A 13,753-nucleotide genomic window follows, 5' to 3' on the forward strand; every position below is an offset into this window, starting at 1 on the left:
GAAATGCACTACATATGTGCCATTCTAATTTTGAAGTTACAACAAATACCTATAAAAAGGGACATTAACAGCTGTCCATTAAATACTTTTTAGAGTATATATATACTGTATGCATATAAAAAGGACATTTTATTTAATAGCACATGCTCACTGACAAAGGAATTCTTGCATTTTTTTTTTTTTTTACAAAGGAGAATGTCTCAGGGTATGTAGTGGAATTCCTATGGTTGTGCATGTGTGGGGAGAATGCTAATGACTGAATACAGTGTGATTATTAAAAATGAAATTAAAAAAATCATGTCATTGTCCACCATGCTTATTTCTCCAGTCTGAAAACAGGGAGATTGCACTTCCAACACGGTTTCAGAACTGTCCCTGATCTGGATGCACAAAAAATCACGGAAATCACACTGCAGTAAAGAATTTGTACATTTATCCACTCCAGACCAAGAGGCCACTCACACTGTACTGTAAATAATGCTTGTTACCATACCGCCCCCCCCCCCCCCCGCACACACACACACACACTTGCTCTTTCTTTCATCCTTTCTCTTTTTCTTTCTCTGCCTTTCGCTCTTCCTATTTTTGCAATCATCTGACAGCTGCCACATCTCTACCCAGTGAAACTTCTGGGTTCCTACATGCCCAACCACAAAACCTCCACACGACAGGCACATAAGGCAATCCTTTATGCACCATTACACCTACTCACAGCCTCTATTTTGGATGTGACTTTGCTGGTCTGCTAACTCTGTAGCCTTGGCCTGAAATGTTGCCCAGCCAGGTGTATCACCAGATGAAGACATCTAACTCCTATGTTTAATGCAGACTCTTTGTGTATGAGTCAACAAACTAAAACATTGCATTGAGACCAAGTCTGTTGGGTCTTGGCTATAGCTTTGTGTAGCCAATGCCAGTCTCATAATACTGACATATTTCCTGGCAGATGAACACTGTAATTATTCAAACAAAACTGAAAGCATGCTTTGATTGTCTGCACTTCACTGATCGCTTATGACAAATTACGATGTACCCCTGAAAACACTGAATTAATAGAAGAAACTCCTCACTCATGAAACTGTCAAGTGCATTTTTTAAGGTATGTCGCATAAATAGCAGGTAGTCCCTTCTGCTTTTGCATCCACAATCAATCAACAACCTGTTTCTATTTTTATGGTCACTCTCCCATTTCCTGCGAGGAGTGAATAGAGAATGGCACAGCTGCAGACAGGCATTTCCCTCCCGTAGGCTCCTACCTCCAAAAATCCTCTTTCACATGCGGAGACACTGACTGACGAGCTGAGTGGCTGTTTCCATGGGCCTTGCTTTCATAGGTCAGGTGCTACTGCGTTTGCTTGTTTATATGTTGCAGAGAATTCATGCGTTTTACTCCTTTAAGTCTAAATTAACTTGTAGATACTCTATTCTAATAATGCAGTGGAAAACAGAAAGCAGAACTGCAGCAATAGTTTTAACATGTATATAAAAATGATTATCAATGTTGATGTATATAGTCCTTTCGGTTCAGTAGAAATGTGCTAAGCGAATCGATACTTTATGTAGATTCTTGAAGCCAGTGGGGTGGCGTGAAATTAAATATGAGATATTCCATGTCGATTAAACCTCCAACACTTCAGGCCCAAAAAGAAACAGGACACACTTCTTCAATTTTCATGGAAATCCCAAAAGCGTTTGATAGCAACCAGTCCTTTAAAAAGACCTCTTGTTGACTAAACAGGTCGGTTTATATCCATTTCATCTTAAAAATGTCTCCAAAGCTCCAAAGCAACAGGCATACCACCCAAAGCCATGTCCCATGCTCCGAGTAGCACATCCCCCCGTACTCTGCACACACTTCCAAAAATACCAAGTAGAAAATCGCAAACAGAATCCTGAAGCAATAAAAGGAAGTGATCCTGCTAGAAGGTAAATAGGGGCCCTCGTTATGCTCCCCACCCCCCCCCCCCCCCCCCCGGGCTGCTTGTCTGACCACCACGCCAGCAAGTGACCCCTTTGTCCAACTTTAACCGGCAGCATCAATCATTTTCTCATGTGATATGAAGCCCCCTCCCCTCACTTAAATAAATACAATGCTGTTGTCCTCCAGAGATGCCCCCCCCCATTTTTAATTAGTTTTAATTAGCTCAGACTCGTATGTTGGGGGGGGGGGGTCACTGTGTCTACTCCTCCTCTTCTTCCTCGCCGTCTTCCAAGTTGGCGTACATCCCAGCCTCCCATTTCAGCGCCATGTTGCTTTTTCGACGGGTCACCCGAGTAGCCTCCAGCACCTGGACAAAAGAAGACCTGGCTTAGTTTCGGGACAAGAACTAAATGCCTTTGCCTTATTCCAGCTCTAAACTATATTTGAGCATTTTTATTTGGATCCCTTTTTATGGAGTTATAAAACGACAATAGTACAATCAGCTTTTTTCATGTGACTATGATCTAAAGATATGTGAGTATGAAAATGCCATTTGCATTTATTCATTTAGTTTTTTATCCAAGGCCACTTACAAACGTCAATTATATTACAAGGGCCATTACCTATTTGTGTACAACAAATTTTAAACCATTTGGACCAAATCCGGATCCTAATCTTACACAGTGTCTAAGGAGATTAGACTGATTGGGTCAATGAATAACTAAAAGCTGCCTATATTATATTTCTGTCTATTCTGATTAATTGATATAAAACCATTAAGTTTCAGGCAGTGGTGCATTCTGATCTCTGTGGTCCAGACAGTTGTGCTCAGTAAATCTCAACACCCAAACACATGCACACACAACCATCCATTGCTTTGTCAGCCTCATGTAGGTTTTAGCACATGCTCAAACACAGTTTGCTGATTGCTCATTTTGCGCACACACACACACACACACACACACACACACACACACACACACACACACACACAAAGGACACACTCACTCATGTGAATCCAAGCTGAAGTGAACACAGGCTTAAAATAAATAGAACTCAATCAATATCACACAAACTCAACAGAGGAAAAGGCTGTCATGCCACGCGACTGAGCCGAAGGAGCCGCTCTTTGTGGGGTTTGTTAACAGGTGTTGCATAAAGGCCGAGGGCAGTGCTTTTCAATTCCAGCGAACCAGAACGTCCAGTCTTTTATAGCTGCTCTGTGTACCAAAAATAATTGCTAACGTGTAAATAAAAGTTCAGTGGCAAACAGATGTCTCTCTGGCATTATCTTGGGAGAGTGTTCCACAGTTTCAAGAATAGACATAATTTTGAATGGATTTGAACTTGACTAAATTGAATTGAATTGATCTGTTGGACTTTACCTTTACTGTGCTGTGTTCAGATTTCAATAAGCTCTGTCAAAGTGCAAATGAACTACCTGCTGTGTGAGCAACACTGTATGCATGAGAGAATCATGCAATTTTAACTTTTAAGAATCTCCCAAGATTTGAAAGAACATTTGCAAAACCTACTGGTGTTCTCTGTCTTATAAAAGACTGGACATTACTCCCCCCAACCCCCCCCTCCCCCCGCGCCCCATTCCACTAGTGACCAGGGGGGGTGGGTTGCAGAGGGTTATTTAACACTTTATTAACACTATTTAACATTTAGTGTGTGGAGGATTGACAAGGAGCAAACACATCTGCTTCTGCTTGTGTTTTTGAACGCAGTGTTGGGTTAGGGCAGGCCATTAAAGCACGCCACGCCACGCCATGTCCTGCGGGTTTCAGTGGGGCACAGCTCGGACGCTGCGCTGCTCACAGCCGCCGTCTCTCGGCAACACCAACACTTACACGGATCCGTGCCACAGCGTTGGCATCATGCTACACCCATCGACAACAATGGCCCCCCCCAAAAAAAACACAAAACAACAAAAACATCAATGAGACCAACAAAAACAGCAACAACAACAACAACAACAACAACAACAACAAAAACAGCAACAACAACAGCAACAACAACAACAACAACAGAAAGGGGACATGCAAATGATAACAGCATGGATTGGAAATCGAACACTTGCAAATGAAGCATTTTGACAGGTACCTCAGATGTCACCCCACTAGCGAGCTTTAAACGGGCATACTAACAAAAGGGAGAGAGTCAACATTAGAGTCAGTCACTGATGAAACCCTGGGCAGAGAATTGGACAAGCCTGGTGAGGCCTTCCCTGTTTCATAATCATGTGTTCCAAACCACACACTCACAATTCCCTTTGCTGATGAAAGCAATACTGTTGGTTTTTACAGTGCATAGGGAAAGCATTCACAGCGCTTCACTTTTCCCCACATTTTGTTATGTTTCAGACTCATCTTAAAATGGATTCAATTAATGTTAAGGTGAGTCTGAAAGATAACAAAATGTGGAAAAAAGTGAAGCGCTGTGAATACCTTCCGTATGCACTGTAGCTGGGCTGGCAAGAGGGTACATATGCAGCAAGCTCACTGTTTTTTGTGCCTACGTTTTTTGTACTTTATTCAAAGATTACGATATAGAAGTTATTAGACATTATTCATTCTAAGTATTTATTTATCCAGAAATCTAGATTGGTGGACTGTTTCAAGGAAAGAAAAACCCTAAAGCTGTGAGCTGAGGGAGGGAGCTGAGATTATTGACTGTTTAACAGAATGTTGAAGTGGCAAAGGGAACCCTTCTGTGGTCCTGTTAGGCAAATATTGGAATACATCCTGTTTTTCGACTTCTTATAAGAAGTGAGGCCTTTTCAATTCACTTGTTCTAATGCTGGAAAGTCCCTTGATTTGGGTCAACTGCCAAGTCTCAAAACACACCCTGCTATATGTCTACTGAAATGGAAACTGATTTCATAATCATGCAGCAGTCATGGATTGAAAGTGTACTGTGTGATCTCATCGGAATCCTAAACACCCTAAAAAAGTTTTCATCTTATTATGCTACAAAACTCTCAAAAAGCTGACATGCTTCAGGTGACTGCAGACATTGTCTTATCTTATGGGGACAACAGAATGGCAACAATGTAGCATGAATGGTCAATGGGAGGAAACAAACAATGTCCACATGTGTCCTTAAAGGAGAACTCCGGCGAGCACAGAGTACTGTCACCTACTTAACTGTGCTCTCTCTCAATACTCATGTACTCGAACAAGCCTTAAAGGAGAACTCCGGAGAGTTTTCACATAGATCTCCGTTTCTCGAGGTCACAGAGTACCAGGGCCGTAGTCACCATAGACATTGAGGGGGACGTGTCCCCCCCAATCTTCAAATATGACCAAAATGTCCCCCCCAATATTCGGACATAGAAAAATAAAGAAAGAATAAAGCGCTATACTAGGCCTACAGGAAACCAACACGTATCTGAAATGTAATCAAACGTAAATAACGCACAAATTAGTGACCTATGGTTCCAGAGTAGCCGACACCCCTGAGTGGTTTGTCCTGGTGATTTTCCGTTTTTCGCGCGCGCTATCAAAATCTTCCATTTACTGCACCCTACTGCGGTGAGGTAGGGCTGTCAACAATATCGCAAAAATTACCGGTACAATTTTCACAAAACTTCTTGGAAAGGTGTAGCACAGGCTAAAGAAATCCCATACATGTTTGGAGCCGATCAGACTGAAAGGGAACATTTTCCATATTGTAGCCTATTCTCGCAATGATAGCGAAAGTGAAACGTTTTATTTTAAATGATGAATTTGTGCAAGCCTGTGTCATTTCTTTCACGTCTTTCAACATAAATAATGCATTCATATGCTAGTAGTAATGCCAGAAATTACCGTGTATAGGCCTCTTAGAAATGATTGTTGCATCTTGCATATTATTTAGATGCGCACTCAATCGCGCATCCATGCAGGCAAAACGTGATCAAATGTGGCGACGTTTACAATACGTGATAGCCTACAGTTAATGTGAATCGCGGACAATAACCAAAGAAAGGAATTTGCACCTCCATTCACCAATTAAAGGCTGTAGTAGGCCTAGTGTTTCTACATGTTGGCACAAAACGTAATTTCTGTCAGAAGCCAGTCTATAATGCATACAGGGGTAACACGAGGTGAGTCAGACAGACAAGAGGGGCCTGTCTTAGTAGCCTATTCCTGAATCCTGTCCCTTTCAAACTATGTTAAAATTGTGTGATTAGCCGCCAGCATAATAAAATCTAAATTAAAAGACAAAATCTTATTAGTTAGCCTTAGTTTAAAAAATCTTCAGGTGTAAGTAATATGTCAAAGAACCACATTCTGTGTAATATAGAGTCACAGGTCCAGGGATGGACCAGTGAAGTTGCTTCTTCTCCACCCTTCTCTTTTCACCAAACTCACGGGTTTGACATAGTCGCTCCTACTCATCCTGGATTGGCATTAGTGAAACGAGTTGACCAGACAACAAGGCCGTAGTCATGATGTCAACATTGGGGGTCCCTTAGACCACACCACAGATTTGGTCCCCCCCAATGTTGACATCATGACTACGGCCTTGCAGAGTACTGTCGGTACGGGAAAACCCCCCGAAAACAATCAGTTTTATCTAGCTTGAGTTGCTGCAGCCAACAGCTAAAGCTCTGGCACTCTGAGGGGCATGTCCATGTGCTCCCATGTTCAATGCCCCCAGAGTGTAGCGCTGTAGCTGCCTGGCTCAAGAAATGGAGATCTATGTGAAAAATCGGTGGATTTCCCCTTTAACACTTCATAACCACTGTAATCCTATGGGGATTATGCATTGGCCAAATCTAATCTCACATACAGCGCTGCTGTGGTGTAGTGTAGGGGGAACTTACGCTATTATCCTCAACTTTCTCTCTGCGTTTAACCTTGTGGCTCTCGAAGTCCTCCATCAGGGTCTGCATGAGGTTTTTAGGGCGCTGGCTGCCCCCAGAGTCATCGCTGCCCAAATCGGAGAGGGGTGAGGGGAGAGGCCCCTCGGAGGAGCAGGGAGAAGCAGGAGGGACCGGGCGAATCTTCTCAATCTTGCCTGCAGAGAACATGTAGGATTTAACTGTATTATTATCTACAAGTGAAAATGTAGGATTTAACTGTATTATTATCTACAAGTGCAGGCTGAAAAACAACTGGCTTTTGCAGACTTTCGAGTGAAACACTTTTTGACATGATTGAAAAATTGAATTACATTGACCTCATATACATACAGTGGCATACAAAAATGTTTTCAGTAATTTCCACTATCAAAATGACAAACAGAAAAACGGGCCTGACTCCTGAGACAAAAAGAGTGTGTGTTGGGGGGGCACACTGGCACAACTGGCTTCAGCGCCTGCACCATATTTGGGTCCATGTGCCGTCCTGGGTTCAATACCCGATCCCATCCATCTCTCTCTCTCTCTCTCTCTCTCTCTCTCTCTTTCTGTCTCTCTTTCTGTCTCTCTCTCACTTCCTGTCAATCTCTTCACTATCCTGTCGCAATAAAGGCAACCCCCCCCAAAAAAATATACTTAAAAATGTTGGGGTGTGTGCAAGCTTAGCGAGTCTTTCTGGTGAGTGGGTCAGGCGCTGGTGACTCAACATGTCTCTCTGGCTCAGATGGATTCTCAGCATTGGGAGGCGATAAAGACGTTTTCTAGATGGTTACCCCTGAGCTCAGTCTCCATCTCACTGCTGAGATCCAAGGGAGTGTAGCTCTGATGACTGGCTATTCGTCATTTCCTTTTCCTTTGTCCTACTCTTGCATAATATCAGTGGACGTGCTTGAACATTCTTCTCCATTTTGGTTCAACATAGTTCTTCTCGCGGTGCGGTCGTAGAGTGCTTATCAGAGGGCCTTAAGGTGGTTGGGTGATTATGGGATAGAAGATAACTGTTGTTAAAACCATTTTTCCTTATCCAGCTGAGTTCTGTGATTGTATATTGGTCTGAAATACTCAATCTGATTTCAGAATAGGTTGAAACTGTCCATAGAATCCATTCCAAATAACCAACACAAATGAAACACTCATACTGAAGTTGTTTTCAAAACACTTCTATGTCTCAGGGCTGTTGTCAAACTGAAAGTGAACATTTTCCACAAAAGACTTCAACTGGATTTGCCCCAAAAACAGTTCCAAATTCAGTTGCTCTCTCCTGAAATGGCCCTGGGCAGTGAGCCTGACAGACGGCCTGATTCTTAGCGCTTGGGCTTGTAGCAGTCTGGTTTTGCAGCTCTGTAATTCCCCTACTCTGAGTCCAGTCAGGCAGAGAGAACTGGAGACGCCAGGATAAAGATGTGACACGGCCACAGACGGCCTTGGAGGAATGTCTTCCAAGAACAAGGCCAGCTTTGAACTAGCCACATTCCAATAAACTGATCATCCAGCGTGGTATTACAGAGGTGGATTTCAGTGGATACTTGATCACAGTGATAACAACGATTTGATCCATCAAATGGCCTGGCAAAAGGCAAGATGCTGTATATTGCAGTAGTTATAAGTTATTACATTGTAACAGGAACCCTTAGAGCCATTTAACATTAATATTGTTTGATTTTGTTTTGATATATGAGAATAAATTATTAATCTCAGGAAAGGACATGGTAAAACTATGACATGGGATTTCTAAATTCTACTTGTAGCAACTGAATCACTTCTGCAAAACCAATACATTATCATAACATGATTTAATGTCCTTCTCAAGAGCCACTTTGCGTTGACAGTAAACAGATAACTCACAAAACTGCTATACTGCTCACTTAGGCTTTATTCTCCCTTACAAATGTGCCAACTGTGGACATCAAGGTGGCAGAAGTCTTCTTATTATACTAGTTTGCTTGGAGTTCATCCATGCAGAGTTGGAGCCCTTGTAGCATAGTGGACAAAACAATTTTTGAGGTTACATAGATGTCCACTCAGTCGTCCATTGAGCATACACCCTCCGATGATGAAAATTATGTCACTCAGACTCTTGCATACAACATGCGCAAAAAGTATAACGCTGTCCTTGGTCTCCTTGCAGTACCCTTTAATGCCAGCAGGTGGCAGATGGTCACCAAGCAGCAAACACCCGCCACTGAAGTCCCTCCACTTCCTCACAGCAATGCAAGATGCATACTTTTAAATTTCCGCAATATACACAACCCACCGCTTTATAAACCTAGGTAAATAACCTGCACCTGGGTTCCCAAACATTGCTCGCGTTCAGGCCAGGAATGTGAAGTTGAGTGTGGCTGGAGAGGCAGAGTAGTAGAGGGCCAGGGGGCTCAGCTGTGCAGGCTCAGTCTGCCGCTGTCTGACTGCCCTTTGAAGCGACAGCTAGCGAAGCTGACTCACACAGTCATGCGGCAGCTGCAGGACAGTGGGACTTTGCATGCGAAGGCCAAGACCTCAAAGAAATCGTCAGCCTTTAAAAAAAAATAATTGTAAAAAAAGCCTTTGGCTCCGCTTATACAACAAAACAAATCAGTGACTAAGAAACCCCAGCGTTGAGATTTACGAAGCCAATTATCTCAAGACTATTTTGTAGTGCTGACGAGAATATGATTGTTCTCATTAGCACTGAGAACCTTCTATAAGTGGCTGACAAACAAACAGCATCTGGGGGCCTCCCTGATAATTATACCTCTGAACCTGAGCGAGCAGGCAGGCACTGTTATTATCCTAGCCTGACTAGCCCTGGCTTAATTAACAATTCTATGTTATTGTGTACATTGGTAATCCGCACTGCGGCCCGTCCTCAGAGGATAATGACTTGGGCTCCTGCCAGCTCGTGCTTCTGGTCATTTCATCTTGTCCACCGAGAGCCTGTTCGGTTTGTCAATGTCGTTTCAAAAGCCCGCTGGGTTGCTGATATTGTGCAGATGTAATCTGTGTCCCTTCAACCCTCTCTCTCCCTCTTTCTCTCTCTCTCTCTCTCTCTCTCCTTCTCTGCCTCCCTCTCTTCTTCTCTCTGCTCATTGTCACACAACACTCACTCCTGCAAAGGTGAGTGCTTATTTTCATGAGAAGCTATAAGTGGTTTAGGTTGACCCATAACAGACAAGAGGGAGAGCCATGGAAAGTTCATTAACAGGATAATTTAACAAGAGGTGTTAACTCGGATGAGCTCTGAAGTGTTTCTAATTTACAAAGAGGTTTTAACTCCGATGAAGTCAGAGACACTGGAGTGTTATAATGTTAGCTGTGCTGCTGTGGCTGGGTTGAATAAATACAACTTTAATAATTGGCATTTAATACTGAAAATTGCCACTGAATATCAGGTTAAATGTTTATGGGAATGTCTATGGAAATTAGCAATGCCAACTCCAGTTACTGTAAAATCAACAAATCAATACCTGGCTGATTAATAGACAAGATCAAGTCTCAAGAGTAGTTATACTGTATGTGTTTAACATTTATGTTTATAAGTGTTTAACATTTATATTTTGAGAAATGTGATTGTAGTATATTTGAATACACTCTAAAGTACATCATGACTCCATAAATTCATGTGGGATTGTTGTTGTGGTTGTGTTTGATGCTTTTGAGCGGACTAGTTGGTCATTCCTTACCTGGTGCTGTCTTTCCTGGGAGAACTAATTTGGCGGGGAGGCTGTTGGTCTTCTGCTTGTGGCTTGCAGCAGGTTGGGGTCGGACACACTGCGTCTGGCGCTGCCTCTTCAGCTCCTCCTCTCTCTCCTGGGCAGCTCGGATCTCCTCCTCGATCATGGACAGGGTCCGCTGCTTGCGGGAGCGCAGCTTAAAGGGTCCCGCGGTCACCTCCACATCCTGGTTCTTCAGCACGGACGCTGTGCTCCTCAGCTCTGCAGCCTCTGAGTACTTGCTGAAGTAGCTGAACTCCTGCTTCTCACTGGGAGGTGGGGAGGGACTGGGCGGCTTGTATGGACCCACGTTTGTCGGACCAGAAGCAGGAGTCTCTGAGTACTTGCTGAAGTAGCTGAACTCCTGCTTCTCGCTGGGAGGTGGGGAAGGACTGGGCGGCTTGTATGGACCCACGTGTGTCGGACCAGGAGCAGGAGTCTCTGAGTACTTGCTGAAGTAGCTGAACTCCTGCTTCTCGCTGGGAGGTGGGGAAGGACTGGGCGGCTTGTATGGGCCCACGTGTGTCGGACCAGCAGCATGAGTAGGAGCAGGAGTATGAGCAGGAGTATGAGCAGGAGTAGGGCTACTAGGCGTGCTGGAGACCCTGGGGGCACTAGGGACGGTGATCGTAGGAGAGGTGGCTGCACTTCTCTTCTCTTCCACGGGGGTTGGCACTCTGGGAGAAGCGGTGGGTGCAGGCACAGGAGAGATTGGAGGTTCCCGAGGTTGCGGAGCAGGCTCGACCACCTCGACACGTCGCTCTGGGATCGGGGATGACTGCTGGGTGGCGTGTCTCGGCTCCCACTCATCGTTCTGCTGGGCGATAGCCTGCTCAATGGCAGACTGCACCAGGACTCCGGCGTGGTACTCCAGCTCCTCTTCGGTCAGACTGTCCGCTTGGTAAGAGAGAGACACACTGTGGTTGTCCGGCGATTTGGTGCCCTTCTCTGACTTCCCGTTGATGGGCGTGGTGGCCATTGGGGTGGAGGGAAAGGAGTAGTCTCCCAGAGAGTTCTCCAGGTAGGCACTCATGGTCTCGTTAGATGCTCCGCTGTCGCTCACGTTGTCCATGCTGAAGTCGTTGGATAGAGTCTCCAGAACGGTCGTGTCCTGTGAACGCACGGACAGGTCGTCCAGCCCTGAGTCGATCTCCTCTGGGTGGTACGAGCTGTTTGAGGATCGCTGCACTTGGAACATTTCGGGCTCTTCATCCTTCACCAAAGTCATGACAGCGTGGGCACAGGTGAAGTCACTTTCCTCGTTCCAGGCTTTCACAATGTCCTTTCTCTCATTCTCCGCCATGCTTTGCGAGGGCGAATCTCCTGGGCTGCAGAAAATCCTTTCGGTTTTTACCGTCGTCACATCACAGCGTTCATCCAGGCCGTGTGACCCCTGGCTGGTGATGGTGACGTAACCTCCGGGCCTTTCGACGTGTGCGACCTCTGACACTCGGGAGAACGGCTTGGCAGAGTACAACTGCGGAGCGACTCCTCGCTTCGGGCCTGCAGCCGGCTGCTTCGTGTGCTCAATCTGCAGAAACTGCTTCCGAGCCGCTGAAAAGTCCACCTGCTCTGTCACAATGTCCTCTTTGCTCACAGGCTCTGGTGGAGGGGTGTAGGAGGACGTTGGGCTCGGGGCAGTTGGGTTTGGGGACGCCTGCGTGGCGCGGCTGGACTCCATCTTCCTCTGCTTCCTCTCCTCGTACTTCCTGTGCGACTCCAGCTTTTCTGGGTCCAGTTCCTCCTCCAGGGTCCTCTCTTGAGGAGGGTTCCACCACTTTGCGGCGATCCCCGGGTTCTTCTTGACTGCCTGGCCGCGGATCAGCTCCAGGCGTTCCTTCTCGAGCTCAGCGATCTCCTCGGACGGCCGGACCTTCTTCACGCGGATCTCCTTCTCCGCCGGAGCGTCGAAGAGCTTTGACGGCTTCTTCTCCTCCTGGAAACTGCGCAGCTCGAAGTGTGCTTCTTTTTTGATGGTTGTCAGCGGCTGCTTCCCAAGCATCTTGTCATCCTGAGTGACCACAACTGAGTGCCCATTCGGTTTGGTGTTGTCCCTGTCTTCACCTACAAAAGTGCTCTGCATTCTTCTCTCCACTACAACCCCGTGATTAGTTGGCGGTGACGCGTCAGATACTTCGACCGAGGGCCCGTTGCCGTCAACATTGATCGATCGTGGCTCAGGGGAAGAGGTTCCGTTCGAAGTCATGTCCACCGCAGGGTCACAACAGTTTGCCTCAAGGACTTCATCAAGGTAACGGATCTCCTGAGCCACCTCTGTGTCCATGGTTTGGCCCTGGTGTGCCGTGCCATTCTGGCCTGCGCCGGTGCGGCAGTTCTGGCTCTCGCTCTGGGTCTCCAGCTCCATGTTGTCCTTGCCTCCAGATATCACGCTTACAGAGTCTAAGAAACTGACACTCTTTAGGTTCCTCTCTCTCTTCAGCTCACTGTCATCCTCTGGGGGTTTGGAGGATTTCTGCAAGACACAGAGAAGAGAAGAGAAAAGAAAAGAAAGAGAGAATTCAGTGTTAGAAAGCGCCTTGCTATTCTGGGCACATCCACAGACATAGTCTTTTCATCTCTTCGGGAAGTAAACTTCCCTGGGAGTTCACCACTTGTGCAAACCCTCTTTACCACGCTGTTCGAAAACACTCACACATAAATGCTGTTTACATAATTTGTACACAAGAGAGCCACACACAGGATAGGTGGAATCATTGTGTGGGACTATCATGCATAATACAGGAATTGCACATGATAAGAGGGTGAGGATCGTGGCTATGTCGAACTCTGAACCGAGCGATATGATCCGGGTGGTTAATAATGCAAACAGCCCTGTGGTTTGTACCCTGGTCTCTGGTGGCCATTGACTGCTCCACACCACATTCACTACGAGCAGCTGAGAGCCTCTCTCTCTCTCTCTCTCTGTCTCTCTTTCTCTCTCTCTCTCCCTCGCCTCATGGACAAAGCAACGAAAATCCATTCAGTCAAAACACATTGTTAATAAATTAAGATAAATCCACTCAATGAATCAAATGGAACAAAACCACCAAACAGTGTAAAATGCTGTATTAATATAAAAAACAACACAAGTTCACTCTGATATTTTTGGGTCCTAGATAGATAGATAGATAGATAGATAGATAGATAGATACTTTATTGATCCCTAGGGGAAATTCAAGAAAACTCAAAAAAGCTATAGTTTCAGCCTTACTCTTATTGCTCCTCTGGTAGGCCTCTGTATTGTCCCAACCAGACTCAGTAGTGCTAACTAGGCTACGGCAAGCCGAGGAG

At 45.4% G+C, this 13,753-nt stretch overlaps 1 protein-coding gene across 4 annotated transcripts in view; it reads right to left on the reverse strand.

Moving 5' to 3' along the window:
* Positions 1–1,961: 1,961 nt before the first annotated feature.
* Positions 1,962–13,753, reverse strand: part of palm2akap2 (PALM2 and AKAP2 fusion) — a 93,879-nt gene continuing 82,087 nt past the window's right edge. The window contains exons 9-13 of one of the 4 annotated variants that reach the window (XM_076283919.1): positions 10,433–12,935; positions 6,738–6,931; positions 4,031–4,069; positions 3,778–3,807; positions 1,962–2,288 (exon numbers count right to left, since the gene is read on the reverse strand). In XM_076283919.1, the coding sequence (XP_076140034.1) occupies positions 2,181–2,288; positions 3,778–3,807; positions 4,031–4,069; positions 6,738–6,931; positions 10,433–12,935 (2,874 nt within the window). In that variant the 3' untranslated portion in view covers positions 1,962–2,180. Of the gene's footprint in view, positions 2,289–3,777; positions 3,836–4,029; positions 4,070–6,737; positions 6,932–10,432; positions 12,936–13,753 lie in introns of all 4 variants that reach the window. The other 3 variants (XM_076283921.1, XM_076283920.1, XM_076283922.1) reach the window with 3 other exon arrangements.

This window comes from Alosa pseudoharengus, unplaced genomic scaffold, assembly GCF_046254945.1.
Source record: "Alosa pseudoharengus isolate Yale_2024_CS ecotype anadromous, Long Island Sound unplaced genomic scaffold, YU_APseudo_1.1 YU_APseudo_1.1_scf_14, whole genome shotgun sequence".
Taxonomy (NCBI): Eukaryota; Metazoa; Chordata; class Actinopteri; order Clupeiformes; family Clupeidae; genus Alosa; species Alosa pseudoharengus.